Genomic DNA, 15,817 nt, shown 5'->3' with positions numbered 1-15,817 from the left:
GGTCAGCAGGCCCAGGGGGACACAGAAAAGCCCAGGGGAGCGCAGGCCATCTGAGGTACTGAGACTCCACCCTGCCCACCCACCCATCGCCAGACTCACATGCTGTGCAGGACACACCAGCCACAGTGGGGGTCGCGGGACCCCAGGCATAGCTCACACGACGTGTACTGCACACAACTCTCCACCGGCACCCGTGTCACCTGAAGGGCCGAGAGGTCAGGCCCTGCAGCGCCACACTGCACCCCACACACTGGGGGAGTCTTGGCTCAGGCCTTCCCTGGTGCCAATACCAGTGGCCCTGCTGTAGCCTTGGAGATCAGAGTAGCAGCAGCTGGAGAGTCAGTGTCCACATGGGTGAGCAACCACCAGAGGACCTATGGTTTGGGGCAGCCATCACCTCCCACCTGCAGACTCTGTCCTGGCCCGGGATTTCCTGAGGACCAAGGGGCCCAGGAGTAAAGGACAGAGGCAGACATGTCCCACAAGGCTCCATGGGCTGCCCTCGGGCAGGGGCACCCACTCAAGGACATGAAAGAGGAGAGCAAGGGCGACCCAGCAGGCTGCCTTCCCTCCACCTGCCACAGGGTACACAAGGCAGAAGGGGCTCCACAGCCTTGAGAAGCAGAGCTGGGCCCACCCTAGGCCACCAAGGTCATGGTCACAGACCCCTGGACAGGAAGGCCAGAGCTGGATCAGGCCATAGCCCCAGAGTTCCAGCTCCAGGCCCAAAGGCTCAAGGGCTCCCTAACACTAGCTCCAGGACTGCTCTCTGCCAACAGCTGTCTCTGTGGTTATGCAGCCACACAGGAGGGTGGCCTCCTTCACCAGCCAGGAGACCCCGCCAGGCACACACGCCTACTGCACACAACAGCACCCACCTGCTTCTCTGTCATGGCGTAGAGATACTGGTGGTTAGGGCTGAGGACCAGGTCACGCAGGATGGGGCTGCCCTCTTGGGCTACCACACTCTCGTAGGGCAGGGCCATACGCCCACCAGGGCTGGAGAGATCTACCAGGATCTGTGGCAGTGAAAGGCCAAATGGGACTGTGCTCACACCTTTCTGCCCACTTCACTTTTAGTCCAGGATCCCGGCCCCTCCCCCAGCACTCGCTAAGACCTTCAACAACTCAGGCTTCATATTTGCCTGGGGCCACCCCCAACTTCCCCAGGACTGCAGAGACGGTGGGGAGTCCAGGAGACTCAGGGGTGGGGAGGCCAAGATTGGGCCTGGTGTCCCAGGGGTGGGGGACACCGCTAGCCAGGAGGCGGGCGGCAGAGGAGAGGCGTCTCATCGGCATGGAAATGTATTCCAGATCCCAAACAAACCGAGTGTTAATTAGCCAGCTCTTCTCCGCAGCCTACGATGCTGCAAGTATTTTTAGTTGCTTTTACCAAACAAATGTATTTAATTAACAGAGAGACCCAGGGGGCTTTCCAGAGTTGGAACTCTTGGGGTGTGTCTGCCCACATGGGGACTCAACTGCTCCTGCCCACAGCCTGTTTGGCCTCTGGTCTCAACCCCTGGACGCTCATCTCTCTACCTCTACCGTGGGGCAGTAGTGGTGGAGGCCCACAGCTCAGGAGCCCTTCTCTCTGTGCCTCCTCGCTAAGGGACAGGGCTGGATGAGGGCGGCCAGCCAGGGTGGGGCGCTGTGTCCTAGGGCCAAAGCGGCTGCTGGCTGTAGGAGAGGGGGAGGGCTGCATTCCTGAGCGCTGCTGGCCACCCCCCCACATCCGCTCAGCTGCCTCCCCACCAAGTGGGTTTGGGCTTAAATCGAACCAGACCCGGAAGAGCTGGGTAGGGGAGGAGGCATCGCAGGCAGGCCCTGCTGGGACGCCTTCAGGGTCTGGGCTCATGGTTGACCAAACTTTGGCCCACGACTCTGGATAAAGGGTGCAGGGAAAAGGGGATGGCATGGGCGCATTGTGGGCCCCAGCAGCCTGGTGTCCTCTGAGCATGGCTGTGGACACAGCTCGGCCTATACCCAGCTCACCCACCCATGCCTACCCAGGCCTGCCAGTGTGCAGCCAGAGCAGGGGTGCAGCCTGGGCAGAAATCACTGACCACAAAGGCCAGAGGCTGCCTGCCTGCCTGGCATCCAGGCTCAGGTTCTGCTCAGGGAGCAGGATCAGCTCATGCCAGCCAGGCCCCCATGGGACACAGGCCAGGAGCCCACCTCTGCACCTGCACAGCCTGAGTCCACACATGGCTGGGACACATCTCAGTGTGTGCTGCAGCTCCCTGCTGCAGTTTCCCTAAATGACATATAGCCTCTTCCCAGTACATAGACAAGACCAATGGAGTCCCAGGAAGTCTGGCCCCCTTGTACCGGCAGCACGCCGACTCAGCCGCCTGGAACAGGTGGCACCGACAGCTGCAGCTGGGGGCACGTGTGTCCAGCTGTCCATCCACCTGCCCAGCAATAGGCCACACCTACTCATCATGCACAAGCAGGTCCCAGAGATGGGGTCCTGGGAAAGCAGCCACCAGCCAGAGGGGGCTACAGGCCTGGGCCTGATGGAGACCCCGACACACGAGTAATGGGGCACTGGGCATGGAATGAGCTCTCAGGACATGCTTTCAGGCTGAAAGATCCCATGGCCCTGCCAGCTTCCCTGGACCTTCAAATGGGAGAAAAAGGAATCATGCACAGGACCTGCCAGGTGGCCACAAAGCCCCGCACCCTGTACTGTCCGGGGAAAGATACTGCACCAGAATGGGAGGGAGCCATCACCTGGCCAAGAGGGCACCCCGGAGGGTTGGGGCACAGGAAGCGGGGCAAGCACAGGGCCAGGGTGGCTGGCATGACAGCAGGGCCCATGTGCCAATGCCCTCAGCCTCGGCCCACAGCTGTCTGCCCAGGCCACCCACCCAGAGGCAGCCCACCAGGAGGCAGCTGGACCAGGGCATCTCAGGTGCCCACACCTCCTGCCGTAGTCTCCTTGCTCTGTAAACCTCTGCCCAAAGACCACCAGGCCCCCAACAGACCCCAACAGCCCCCTGCCTGCCTGTCCACACATTCCTCAGGGACACATCCCTCTGATGTGATGCCTCTCCGTTTTCCTCACAGGGCTCAGGGGCCACTGAACCCCCTCCAGCAGCCCCAGGCTGTGCCAGGCCCCAGCACCCACTGACCCCAGCTCAGGGCACACAGATCACCCCCACTAGCCTCTGCTTGGGCATTCCCAGCCTCAGGGACCTCTGTCCCCTGGACTCTCCTAACAAGAGAACAGGCCAGGCCCCAGCAGCCTCTGGAGACCAGGGAGGTGAGGTCTGGCCTCCCCACCATACAAGGTCCCTGATCCTTTCCCCCATTGGCCACTGTCATTGAGGCCCCACCAGGGCCCTGAGAGGCAGCTCGGTGGGGGCTGAGCCCTGCACTGCCCAGCCAGCTGCCTGCACCCATCACACCGAGGCGGCGGGCAGCTGATGGCCTGGCCAGGTCAGCTGTCCATCCAGCCCCAAGCAACAAAGGGCCCATTCTCCAGGCTGAGGGCAGGCGGGGGCTGAGGAGGATGTCTGAGCCATCCAGGCTGCATGCCAAGGCCGGCACGCGCCCTAGCTGCCCGGAGGCAGGGGGCTGCCCTGCTTGGCCCTGACCTGGCCAGGGAAGGCTTGCCCTGCTCTGCCCACCCTGTGATGGCAGCTCTACCCCCAACCCCCTGCCTGCGAAGAGGGTACCCACTGAGCTCTTTCCTGGTACCCAGGGCTGGGGAAGGACGAGATGGGATGGGGACAGGTAGCAGCCCGTGAGGATGTCACATCCTTCTACAGATGCAGCCACCAAGCCTGGTCCCAGCTGGACTGCTCCTGGGAGGGGACTGTGTGATGGGTGGGGTCCCCACCACTCTTGCTCCTCAGGAGCTCCCAGGGGTGCAGAGCCACCCTTCCCTCTCCCTGGAGGACTGCTCCTGATCCTTTGCAGGCCACTCACCCACCTCAGGCTGAAAACAGGCTCCAGTCCCCTTTCCTGGTCCCTCCATTCTCAAAGGCCAGGAGGAATTTGATACTGGAAAAGCAATTAGTGATTTCCTCCTGGCAGTAATTGGGTAATTAAAACATGATTTGCGGAGGGGCTGATGGTTGTAATTGGGCCAAACATCAGACACACCTGGTGGTATGGGGGGTTGTCCCAGGAATCTCATCCTTCCCACTGCCAATCTCAACCACATGGGGGACAGTGGGGACCAGGGGTCAGAGCCTCAGCAGGTGGAGGACAGCAAGGCTGTGTCCAGCCAGCTCCAGTCTGCCTTAGCTGTGTGACCTCTCTGCAAGCAGGGCCATCCTGACCCTTGGGCTCCTCCTCTGCTGACATCCACCTTAAGGGGCTGTGTGAGAACGGAGCTCACAGGTCCAAGGGGGCAGGGTGATACCTAGAGCCTGTCTGGAGATGGTCCCCAAATCCAGAACCTGCTGTGGGTGGAGGTCAGACCACAGGACAGCACCAATCACCGCAGGGCCTCAGTCATACCACTGACCATACAATTTAGGGCTGAGTTGGGGTTCCCACAGTAGCCTGGGCCTGACCCAATATCAGGTCCCACTACAGGGGAGGCAGAGGCTGCCTGGCCTGGGGTCTCAGTTTCAGACCCACAAGCCACTGTCCCTGGCCTCTCACTCGTCTGCCTGCCTGCCTGCCTTCTGCAACTTCCATGCCTCAGCCCACTCTGACAAGTGTTCTCTGCAGTCCACTCTGCATACAGGCTAGGACCTAAGGACCCCAGCATTTCCCAGGGCCCTCGCTAACCCACACCCCACGCACACCTCCTGCCATACCACACTGAACACCACAGGGCTGCTGTAGAAACCAGGACTGCAACTTCTGCAGTTGAGGCCCTACCCACACCAGCTCTGACCCTCCTGTTCCCTGTCCCCAGAACACCCTCCCAGCAGACGCCCAGCCCTTCCTTCACCACATAGGCCTTGTGTGTCCATGGGGGCGGTGCCCAGGAGGTCACCCTCACCGGGCATGGTTGGGACAGGATACAGGAGGCCGCTGTGGGCTGGCACTCTAAGTGCCTTCTCACCAGGGTGCTGAGTGCCTGCTGCAGGGCCCTCCACCCAAGCCTGGTGGAGACCTTGCCAGCAATGCCCACACACATTCACGGTCCACTGGCTCTGCAATGAGTGGCCACAAAAGCACCAGTTTCACCCACAGGTGAATGTGAAGTCCCTCCCATGTCTTGATTCAGCTCGCAATAGTGGACCTCACCAAAGAGAACCAGAGTGGGCACCATGCACCCCCCAGAAACTCCCAGAGATACCCCCAAAGGTGCTGGGACCACTGTCCTCAGCAAACAGGGGCAGCCAACCCTGAGATAACCACCAGCAAGACAGAACATGAATGGGTAAAGTCCCTCACCCAGTCCACACAACAAGATATAATCTTGACTGGAGATCAGATGAAAAGAGGTCTAGGCCATTGAACTCCTGGGCAGAAAGCAGCCAGAGCTCATTGCCACTCTGGCCAGAACCCACGCACAAAATGCTGGGGGCATGGAGCTGTGCTGCTCACAGATGGACACATGGACGGGTGTGCTGTGGGGACAAGCTCTGGAAGGGAAGCCTCCTACAATGCTGAGCAAAGGAAGACAAAGAAAACACACCGCATGACTCAGCCCCAGAGGTTCCAAGGCCCGCACCACAGCCCAGGAAGAGGCCAGCGGGGTGGGCAGGCCTTTGGGAATGGGCAGGGCCAGGGAGGGGCTCTGGGACCTCACTGATGCTGGCATGAGTTCCAGTGACACCCTCCTCAGTGTCACAGGCAAACCACAGCAGGGCTGACAGTACATAGAGCCACCAAGGCTCTGGGCCTCCAGGCGGCAGGAGAGGCAGCTGGTGACAGCAGCCCAGGCCTAGAGTGGCACACAGCAGGAACTCAGGAGGGAGCCACAAAAGGAAGAGGCCAGGCAGAGGCAGCTGTGCCTGCCCCACAGGCCGTCACCCCCAAAGCTCTGGGGACAAAGTGACTAACACCATGGGGCTCCTGAGCTCTCCAGAGACACAGCTGTTCCACAGAGCCTTGGGGGTGCTAATGAGACCCCAGCTTGGCCAGGTGCGGCAACAGACTCTGTGGAGCCAGCTGTGGCCAAGGTTATGTGTACAGGGCGGCCAGCAGCCTGGCCAGGTCAACTGAGAACAGAGCTCTGTGGCCACCGCCTTGTGCTGGGATCTCAGCAGAGAGAGGGCATGTTAGGTCTTGCACACTAGAGAAACTGCACCAGAGCCTCCCCCAGCTCCTGAGCAACCTGGGCAGACCAGGGCGGGAAACAGGCCTGAGTGGGTGGGGTCTGGCTATGGCAAGTCGGTGCTACCTTCAGGTCCTGCCCTGGGGCCTACAATGCCACTTTCCTGGGCTGCACAGTGCTGTGGCACAGGTCCCTGGCCACAAGCTGGTGACTGGAGGCATACCAGAGCCAGCCCTATCAAGTTCTCACAGCACAGATTCAATGCCAGTGCTGAATAATCAGAGATCTCACACAAAACACAGTATCCAGAGTCCCCTGAAAAACCAGATGACCAGGCAGATGGGTCAACACTTGCCCAGTGTGGCCACCAGAAGGCCAGACTGGGCCTCATGTAGGGCCCAGACCCTTGGCTCTGCAGAATGGCCTAGGTAGGACAGACTATGCGGGCACTAAGGTGGTCCCGCTCCCTGTCCTTAGGCAGTACTTTCCCTGCCTTTCCTTCTGCCCCTAGCAGGGGACCAGGTTGACCCCAGAGAATCCCAGATTGGAGGCTCCACTAGAGTCTGTGTTCAGGGCTGCACCCCTCAGTGCTGGGAGGGGCATACAGAAAGCAGAGGGGAGGCAGCCCCGAGGGGGAGTGCTCTAGAGGAGGGGAGGCAGGGCATCCCCAGCCGCCCGAGCAGCTGAAGTTGGCAGGTCTTACATTAATCAGCTACAATTTTACACAACACGTTTGGCAGGGGCTGGCCCATGGCCAGCCAAGTCTCTAGAGTTCCTCAGACGCTTTTAGAGCCAGGGAGAGAACAGGCCTCAGAAAACAGGGAGTGGCCAGCGCCACCGCAGGCTTGCCCTGGGTCAGGTGGTGGGCTGGGAGTCTCCGGGGCCCAGCTCCAGCCTGCGGCCCAGAGAAAGGACAGGCAGGGAGGCAGCACCCATGGTGCTCAGACATCTGTGGGGTCAAGGGCCAGCCCTCCCCAAGGCCCGGCAGGGCAGCCAGTGAGACCTGGCCTGCCCTCCTCACAGCCATCCCGCCCCCAAAGGCAAGAGAAAGACGTGAGTACTGCCGCCCCAAGGCCAGGCCCAAAAGAGCCTGTGCCACCAAGGTCAGGTGTCCTTCATGGAGGCCAGAGGCCCAGGGCTGGGACCCAGGCGGGCACAGGGATACCCAACCCACACTGAGCATGCCTCAGAGCAACCCAGGAACTAGGGTGTAGAGCTGCCCCATCCTCAAATCCACCACAGCAGCCAGGGCCTGGGCCAGTCCAAGGGCACAGAGGGGTAGGGCACTATCGAGTCCTGGGCTGTGGGAGGATCCTGAGGCCAGTCCCCCAGGGCAGGAGCAGGTGGGGCCAGGGGCAGACCTAACTTTCTTCCTCTAAGGATCGACAGAAAGGGACAGAAGCAACCCTGGGAGCATGCTGTGACTGCTCTGTGCCTCAGTTTCCTGACCTGTCAAACCAGTGAAAGGGCTGCTGTGAGGCCCCCGAGAGGGGTGTGTCTTTCTGGGCAGAACTGGAAAGCCAAGCTCAGAAAGGCTGACAGGCTGGGCAGAGCTGGAGGTCACACAACTCAGCCATGTACATACCCTGGGGCAGGAAAGACCATCACTGGGACGTGTATGGACTGTTTGCAAGACCTCTCACATCTGTGTCTTCAAGGGAACCCTGCAGAACCACTAACAGGATGGGGAGACAGTTCCTCAACCTGAGGGCTCTGATATCACCAGACCACTCTATCAACCCCCACATCCAGTCTGGTTTTCCTGGGGCAGGAAGACTGGGTGCCCAGGATGAGGTCCTGCACTGCTGAGGCCACTGGGGTCTGACAGGGTCGCCTGTACATACAAGTAATACCAGGCCCACAAGCATCAGGAGCTACCTACCTCCCCTCATCACAGTGGGTCTAGGACAGAGGGCAGTACTAAATGGAGAGCACCCAGGCTGGGCTGGCCTGAACCTGCCCCTTCCACCAGTGCCATAAGCAGAGCACAGGACATCCACCCTGGGGGCCCTCAGTCAGCAGCCCAGCCCCCACTGGCCCCAAGGCCAGTGGCCTTCAAGTTCACTTTGCAGAGAGGATGCTGAGACTGGTGCTTCCCCATCAGAGCCAGGAGCACAGGGGTGGAGACCAGGCCCTCCCTGGCCACAGCCCAGCTCTACCCACAGGTGCAGGACAGGTGGGCAGGCAGGTACCTGTGTCAGTACAGAGCCTGGGGCTATTACTTTATCTCTGAGGCCCCTGCTCACCAGCCCTGGTGACCCCCAGGCAACCCCACCTGCCTCAGGTTTCTTCTTCCAGCCTCCTGTGCCCCCTTTGCTGCTGACCACAAACCCGTGGGCAGTGCCCTTCACCATACAGCCTACAGGACACTCCCCTGCCCACTCGGCACCCAGCTCCATCCTGCCTGGCATTCCTGGGGGGAAAAGACCCAGAAATCAGAGGAGCTACTGTATGTGCCACTCTTACCCCAGGGGCCCACAGTCCCTCCAGCCTCCCTGCTCTTCACACCTGCTCTGGCAGGCTGGGGGGGGTGCCCTTCCCCTGCCCTTGTTTCCTGGTGCAGGGCAGGGTGGTGGGAGCAGGCAGAGCGCTGTCTCAGCAGACACCAGATCTCCTAGGGCAGGAGCAGGGCGGCAGGGAGGGGGCCGCAGAGCCCACCCCACCCCCACCGACACAGCCAGCCTGCTGTCCCTCTGTCCCAGTCAGAGCCGTCCTCCACCTCAGGTGGCACTCTTATCCACCCCTGCCCTCTCCCCAGCAGGGCCTGACCTTGCGGATGCGGCCACTCCGCGTGCCAGCAAATACCACTGTGCGGCCCTGGTAGTCGTAGGCGGCTACAGCGGTCAGGCCATCGTCCTTGTCCACGAACAGGGGTGTGCCCTCGATGGTGACTGTGCCCCCCAGAGGCTGATTGAAGTCCTGTCCACAGAAGTCATCATCGATCTGCAGGGGCTATAGGTAGGGGCAGGGTGAGAGGTGGGTGCGAATGTCTTCTCTCCAACGGGGTGGGGTGGAAGCAGAGGGCTCACAGAGCCTCCTTGGAAGGCCAGCACCCAGCCACACATGCAGCCCCCATGATCCCAGCTCCCAGAGAAACACACTCAGCAGGGATGCACCAGCCCACACCTTCTGTATCCCACCTGCCTGGCCTGGCACCCCACCCTGGGGAAAATAGTCAGTGCCCTCACTTCCCCAGGGGTGACCCATCATGGGGTGGCACCACCACACCTGAAACCACAAGGGTTACTATGATGGACAGTCAGAGCAGGGGCGCTGGAGGGCATAGTACTTTGCTGTACACAGGTGGCCAAAGGGGCTATGTAAGACACAAAGGGCCTGCCGGGCTGCAGGCAGCAACCAACAATGAGGTCCCAGAGCTATGGGGGGCTCTCCAACTGTGAGGCTGAGAGGAAAGGGCAGGGTAGAAGAGGTGCCAGTCCCCTCTGGGGGCCTGAGGTATACCAGGGAGAGGAGGCTGGGCAGGATGGGAGAAAAAGGCAGGTCCCAGGAGTGCAGCGCACAGTAGGGCCTCAGTGAAGCGCTGCCCATCTTCCAAGCCTCAGCTTTTCCACGTGCACACAGGTGAGAAGACAGCTTCCCTGAGGAGTCCGGGAGCTGCGGGCTGTGCCTAGCCGGGGACCCGGGAGAAGAGTGGGAGGGACACTCTGGTCTGCCCCAGCCTGGCCTGGTTAAGAGATGGAAAACTGCAGCCAAGGCGGGGCCGCTTTCCGTGGGCCAAGGCTGGGTGGGTGGGTCCCAGGAGCAGAGGGCCCGAAGGCAGGGGAGATTTGGGTGAAGCCCACCAAGTTTCTAACCTCCTCACCAGAACAAGTCCTGGAGATTTTCTGAGCCTGCCTCAGCCCTGGCCAATCAACACTCTTGGGAAAGCTGCAGTCAGAGACTGGGCCTGCAGAGCACCCAGCTGGGGGCAGCCTCAGATTCCTCTGAGGGGCGAGGTGGGTGCAAGGGAGGCAGAATCATGGGCAGTCGGGAAGAGAGACACACACTTCCTGCCCAGCTCTGCCTCTTGTTGGCTGTGTGACCCCAGGAAAGTCAACCCACCTCTCTGAGCCCTCATCTGCAAAACAGAGACAAGGACGGAGCAGGGCCACCACCCAGCACAGTGCTAGGCACGTGGTCAGAGCTCCATCCAACATGCCCAAGGGCTTGTGAACTCAGAATAGTGTCATGTCCAGAAACAGGCTTTGGGGCCAGTGCTCTGGATGCAGACCCACCTCTGACCTCACAGGGCCAAGGTGGCAGCAAGAGCAGTCCCAGCACACAGCAAGACCCAGTGCACGGAAGGCCCGGTAGGGACATGCCCTACCAGGCGGTGGGCACCTGCCCTGCCTACACTGCTCACCGAGTTGATACAGCCCAGCTCCTTGTTGAGCAGCCAGGGCAGCGAGAGCTTGCCCTCGCCACGGTAGCAAGACTGGATGCGCTCCTTGATCTTCTCCTTGATGGCCCTGAGCGTGAACAGGCACAGTGCTGACTCCTTGGGTGGCTTCACACGGTTCTTCTGGCCCTGGGCGAACACGGTGAACAGCACATCTTCATCCTCGGCCAGGCCCAGCTGGCGGGCCAGGGTTTGGCCGGGCCGGCTCAGGTAGGCGTCCTGCACCAGGCGGTACTCCACACCGGCCTGCTCGCAGCCAATGGGGAACTCCACATACGAGTAGAACTTGGGGTCGTCCACGCACAGCCGCACGATCTTAGAGGTAAAGAAGTGCTCGCCCACGGCATCGGACGAGGTCAGCTGCATGTCCAGCTGCAGGGTGAGGTAGTAGACAAACTGCTCGCTGCGGAAGCTGTACACATAGTAGATGTCAAAGGCTGGGAACCTGGACAGTGTGTCCGACGGGATCTTCAGCTGCGAGGACACGAACGCATCCTGGTACACGAAGCCGAACATGTCAGCGTCCTCCTCGTTGGCCATGAGCCGGCGGCTGGATAGCGTGGGGAAGTACTCGGACTTGCCATCGATGGGCGTGCCTACAAAGAGCTTGGCCTGGCCCTGGCCCGGCGGCCCGGCGATAAGCACACCTGCCATGCTACCGGCCTCGCGCACGCTCGACAGGTAGTGCTCCTTGCGGTGGTGCGGCTCACCTAGCTTGAAGAGGTCATCGAGCCGCAGGAACTGGCAGATGCCCTGGGAGGCGCTGCCACAGGCCAGCAGGCGGTTGGCGGCGTAGTCCAGCAGCAGCAGCTTGTTGACGTTGTCGGTGCTGCCCAGGCCATGTGGGCATGACTGCACGCTGGGGGGTGGGTAGCACTTCTCGTTGTCCTCCACGGGGCCCGTCACGTGGGCCCGCAACAGCGTCAGATTCCCAGATAGCTTGTAGATGCGGTTCACGGCCCCCACATACACCTCGCCTGTCTGCTCATGGACCACCAGGTGGGTGAGGCCCCAGTCGTTAGCCACAAAGGTGCGGAAGGCGGGCTGGAGACCCCCGCCAGCCCTGGGTGAACCCACGGCAGCATACATGCTGCCTAGGAGCAGGAGCAGCAGCATGGGGAACACATATGGGCTCAGAGGTGGCAGTGGCATGGCGGGCCGGTGCCTGGTGACTCGGAGCTCGGGTCCTGCAGGGCTGGGCATCATGGGGCCAGGAACCTCAGCCCTGCAGAGAACAGGCAAGAGTATATGAATGAGTGTGAGCATAACCCGTGCATCCAGACGCACACCTCATCTCCCGCAAGTGCCCATCCCACATGGCTCCTGGCTCTGCCTGAGAGGAGGCCCTGACATCCTCCATGAGGGCCTGGGTCTAGATGGGGACCCAGTTGGCACTCTAACTTGGGGAGCAGCATCCTATGACGGGGAGCCTACCTGTGCCCTAGGAAGCAAGATCCACAAGGCCCTGCCCCCAGAGGGTGGGAGACTCCCCCTCCCCAGCAGAAGCTGTTAAGGAGCACAAGACTACCGTCACCCTAGAGGACACACAGATGGGTTTTGCTACTCAGTGCCACCTCTACATGTCCCCACACAAACAGTAGGCCTGAGCCCTGGTGACCTCATTCTGGCTCTTGGGGCTGTGTCCACCTGGGGCTGTCCTGGGCAAAGGGGAGGAGTGGCCCAGGCCTGTGTGCACAGGGACACACGGGGCTGAAGATGGTCTGGGTCCTGGTAATCCTTCTTCCAATTGCACCCCAGGTCCCTGCTGGGTGCCCGTCAGAGTTTGATCCCCACTGAGCACTTTCCAACATGCTGAGTGCTCCCCTGCACGCTTGCAAAGGCCCCATGAGGACACCCTGGTTCTGTGGCCACATAGACAGTGCTTGTCAGAATGGTCAGAAGCAGCATAGGCCGCCCTCTGTGGGTCCCACCCTGGGCCCACTCACTGCACTCCAAGACAAGATTCCCATGAGCAGGGAGGAGCCAGGCCACGTGCACCTCCCACCACTGCACCCCACTGGCCCTCCTGGCTGTGGGTAGATTTGGGCTTAGGCCCTCAGCCTCACACCAATGCCGAGTCAAGAGGAATGGCTCCAAAGGGGAGGGTGGCAGTGGGGTCCCTGGGTCCCTCTTGTCTCTCAGCACCTCCCCAAGTGTCTGTGTGCAGCCAAACCTGCAACCCTTACCCAGGACCTTACCGCCCATCTGCCCCAGCACTGCCCGTGTCACACCAGCCTGGACATCTCCATGACAGTGCCCTCACCACAGGTCACCCATAATACCCCCCAAACTGCCTGCCCACCTGAACAGCATTGCACTGGGCACCTTATACCCACCTGAGCCAGGGCTTAAGGATGTAGCTGCTCAGGCCACTCCTCTGACCTGTGCAGGAGGCCACGGTGCCTGAGCTGTGCTGCCCCACCCCACCCCCACCTCTGGAAAAGCTCGCCTCTCCCCAGCAGAGCAGGAGGCAGTCGGGCAGGAAAAGAGGGATGGTCACAGCCTGCCCCAAAAGTGCTACCCTCTCAGTGCCAGCAGTGCCCCCCAGACTTGCCCCAGGTGCCATGAGTATGGGCAGGTACCTCCCTAAGGGCTGCCAGACAGTGCCCTCTGAGGGCCTGGCAGCCCATCTCACAGGCAGGGAAGCTAAAGCAGAAGACAGAGGCTTCCACCAAGTCTGACAGAGAGCTGGCCACAGTGGGTCTGCCCCATGCCTCCTGTCCTCCCTGATGTAAAGCCACCACCCACGCCAACTCAAGTGTCTCTCAGCAGAGACGACATGTCCCAGACCCACTCCTTGCCACCCATCTCCACTTGCAGTACAGGGCTCCCAAGTGGATGCTGTCATTTATTGTCCCCTCTCCCCAGTAAAACTGCAGCTCTGTATGGTTTGCCTCAGTGCCCCAGAGCCCAGCCCAGGACCCAGGAGGCCTTGGTTACTAAATGAGTGAATAGACGTGTGAATGAATGAGATGAAGAGACAAGTGGAAGGACAGCCAGGCCTGGACAGGGCAGCAGCGGCCCAGCTATACCCTTCTCCACACACCCTGTCCAGGGTGTGCCTTGGGAGCATCCACTGTGAAATGCGGTAAACTGAAGCAGGGCCCCAGAGCAGGAGAAGCAAGACTGTGCCACCCGGCAGGGCCCCTCCCAACAAGCTGTCAGCTGTCTTTCCTGGGCAGACACTGCCTCAAGAACAGTGGCCAGTAGGGGCCCCCACAGGGCGCCAGGACCAGAGTCCCCACCCTCCACCACCTGCCCCGGGGCAGCCCACAACAGATCAGGGAGCCAGAGAACAGGTTCAGTGCAGAGGCAGCGGGCCCAGCTTTGAGCGGAGTACATGTGAACTCCAAAGAAAACATGAATCACTCAGCGTTTATCAGTTCAAAGCAGGCCTGCAATTACCAGGGGCTGGGCTCTCCCCTCCTCCGGGATAATTACACACGTCTTAATACAATTACGGGCCCTACTTTTCATATTAAACGGGAGGGACCCTGCTGAAGAAGCCACCATCCAAACTCCAGCCCAGCCCTGGGCCCACTCTCTCGCCTACCACCCAGCAGTGGCTGCCAGGAAGAGTGGCCTGGGGCACAGGGCTGCTGGCCTAGAGAGGGGGATCCCAAGCCATGGCTAGGTCCCCTGGGCCCACTATGGAACAAAGACCAGAAAGGATACCCAGGCCACTTCCTCTGCCCCAGAGTACAGGACAGAGAGTTCAGACACAGCCACGGTCACCTGGCCAGTCCCAGCAAGGCAGGGACACCAGACAGGGAGGCACCCTGCTGGGCTCACCCCCACCAGGCCTGGGGTCTGTCCAGGAAAAACTCACTCTTCCAAGGCCCGGCTGGGTGCTGGGCCTGCTGGGCGGGGGAGGGAAGCACAGATAGACCCCAGGCTCTAGGGAGACTGAACCAAACTGGCCCCCAGGAGGCCCTTCCACCTGTTCTGGAAGGACTAGGCATACCGGGTGTTGGTGGGAGTAGGGGTCTGCGGCCTGGCATACACAGGGGGCAATGCATGGAGCCACAGCTTCCCACATGGGCAGTGGGCTCAGAATCACAGCCAGACCAGAGGGCAAAGTTGGTGTGGGGGTGTCCCACAGGGCAGCCTGGTGTGGGGAGACAGAGCTTTCAGCGGGTAAGGGCTAGGCCCAGGGGATAGGCAGTCCACCCGTCACAGGACAGAATTTCTAGCTGGAGGAATGTTCACAACAGTCACCCCGTCCCTCTCCTGGCCCTGGACCACACCATGACTCCTCATCCTGAGAAACAAAGGCCGAGTCCTCGGCAGAGGAGAGCTGGCTGGTCATGGCCTCCCACTCTGGGTCCTCCTGGGGCTCAGCCAGGTTGGGCTTAGGGGATGGGGAAGACACTGGCATTCCTTGCAGTGGCTATCAGAACCCAGGGGAGAGGCTGCCCTTGTCACTGTCCCTTATCTGTTGGAGGTCATAGGAGGTGGTCCCAAGTGGCCCTGCTCTCCACCAGCCCTTCAGGACCAGGACCTGGGGGCTCTGCAGTCCTGCTTCAGCCTTCCCTGGGGTGCCTGCTCAGAGCAGCTGCTCAAAGCCCCAGGACTTTTCTGGGGGTCCACACGCACAAGCAGCCACCTGGGGGCCCCAGCAATCCAGCAAAGGGCTGTGTGCTTTGTCCGTGGGCACCTTCTCTCTCTCCCCAGAATGCACCCTGAAGCCACAAGGACTGGCCAGCCCAGTCCAGAGCCAGGCCTCCACCCAGGCTGTCCCAGCAGCCTGACTCGAAGCTCCTGGGCCCCTCCCAGCTGCCTGGCTCACACCTCTGCCTAGGGCACTGGCTGGGTGTTCCTGCAAGGCTGGGCAGAGCTAGCGTGGCACCCTCCTCCCAGCACACCCCAAACCCGAGGACAGGAGGGGACCTGGGGAGTGCTCCCCAAGGGCCAGTGAAGCAGTCTGTGCCCATGGAACACAGAGAGAATCCCAGAGTCAGGATGAGGAGGTGGGACAGCAGGGACACCCTGGCCAGCCAGGAACTGGTTTGAGAAGGCACAGGCTTGGCTGTGTCCCCACTACTTTCTTTCAAGGGGCGTGGCCCCCAAACCCCACAGATAACCCCCACCCCCGGTCCTGCGCACCCCCTTTCTAAAGCTCCACCTGGGAGCTCCGGAGGCGGTAGAGGGGCCTCTCCCGGGTTCGCGCTCCCGTTCCCGGAGCAGTCCCCACTTGGCCCGCGCCGCCAGCGCCGCCCGCACAGCAC

At 61.1% G+C, this 15,817-nt stretch overlaps 1 protein-coding gene across 1 annotated transcript in view; it reads right to left on the bottom strand.

Annotated features, from left to right (window-relative positions):
* Plxna1 (plexin A1) overlaps positions 1–15,817 on the bottom strand; it is a 53,266-nt gene that overhangs the window by 28,660 nt on the left and 8,789 nt on the right. The window contains exons 2-5 of the mRNA XM_010636349.3: positions 10,554–11,814; positions 8,960–9,142; positions 879–1,019; positions 100–200 (exon numbers count right to left, since the gene is read on the bottom strand). Of these exons, the coding sequence (XP_010634651.1) occupies positions 100–200; positions 879–1,019; positions 8,960–9,142; positions 10,554–11,795 (1,667 nt within the window). The 5' untranslated portion in view covers positions 11,796–11,814. The remainder of the gene's footprint in view (positions 1–99; positions 201–878; positions 1,020–8,959; positions 9,143–10,553; positions 11,815–15,817) is intronic.

This window comes from Fukomys damarensis, unplaced genomic scaffold (genome assembly GCF_012274545.1).
Source record: "Fukomys damarensis isolate Sample0158 unplaced genomic scaffold, DMR_v1.0_HiC HiC_scaffold_37, whole genome shotgun sequence".
NCBI classification, from domain to species: Eukaryota; Metazoa; Chordata; class Mammalia; order Rodentia; family Bathyergidae; genus Fukomys; species Fukomys damarensis.
Note: the sequence above shows the minus strand (reverse complement) of the source record. Positions and strands in the feature narration are given on the sequence as shown.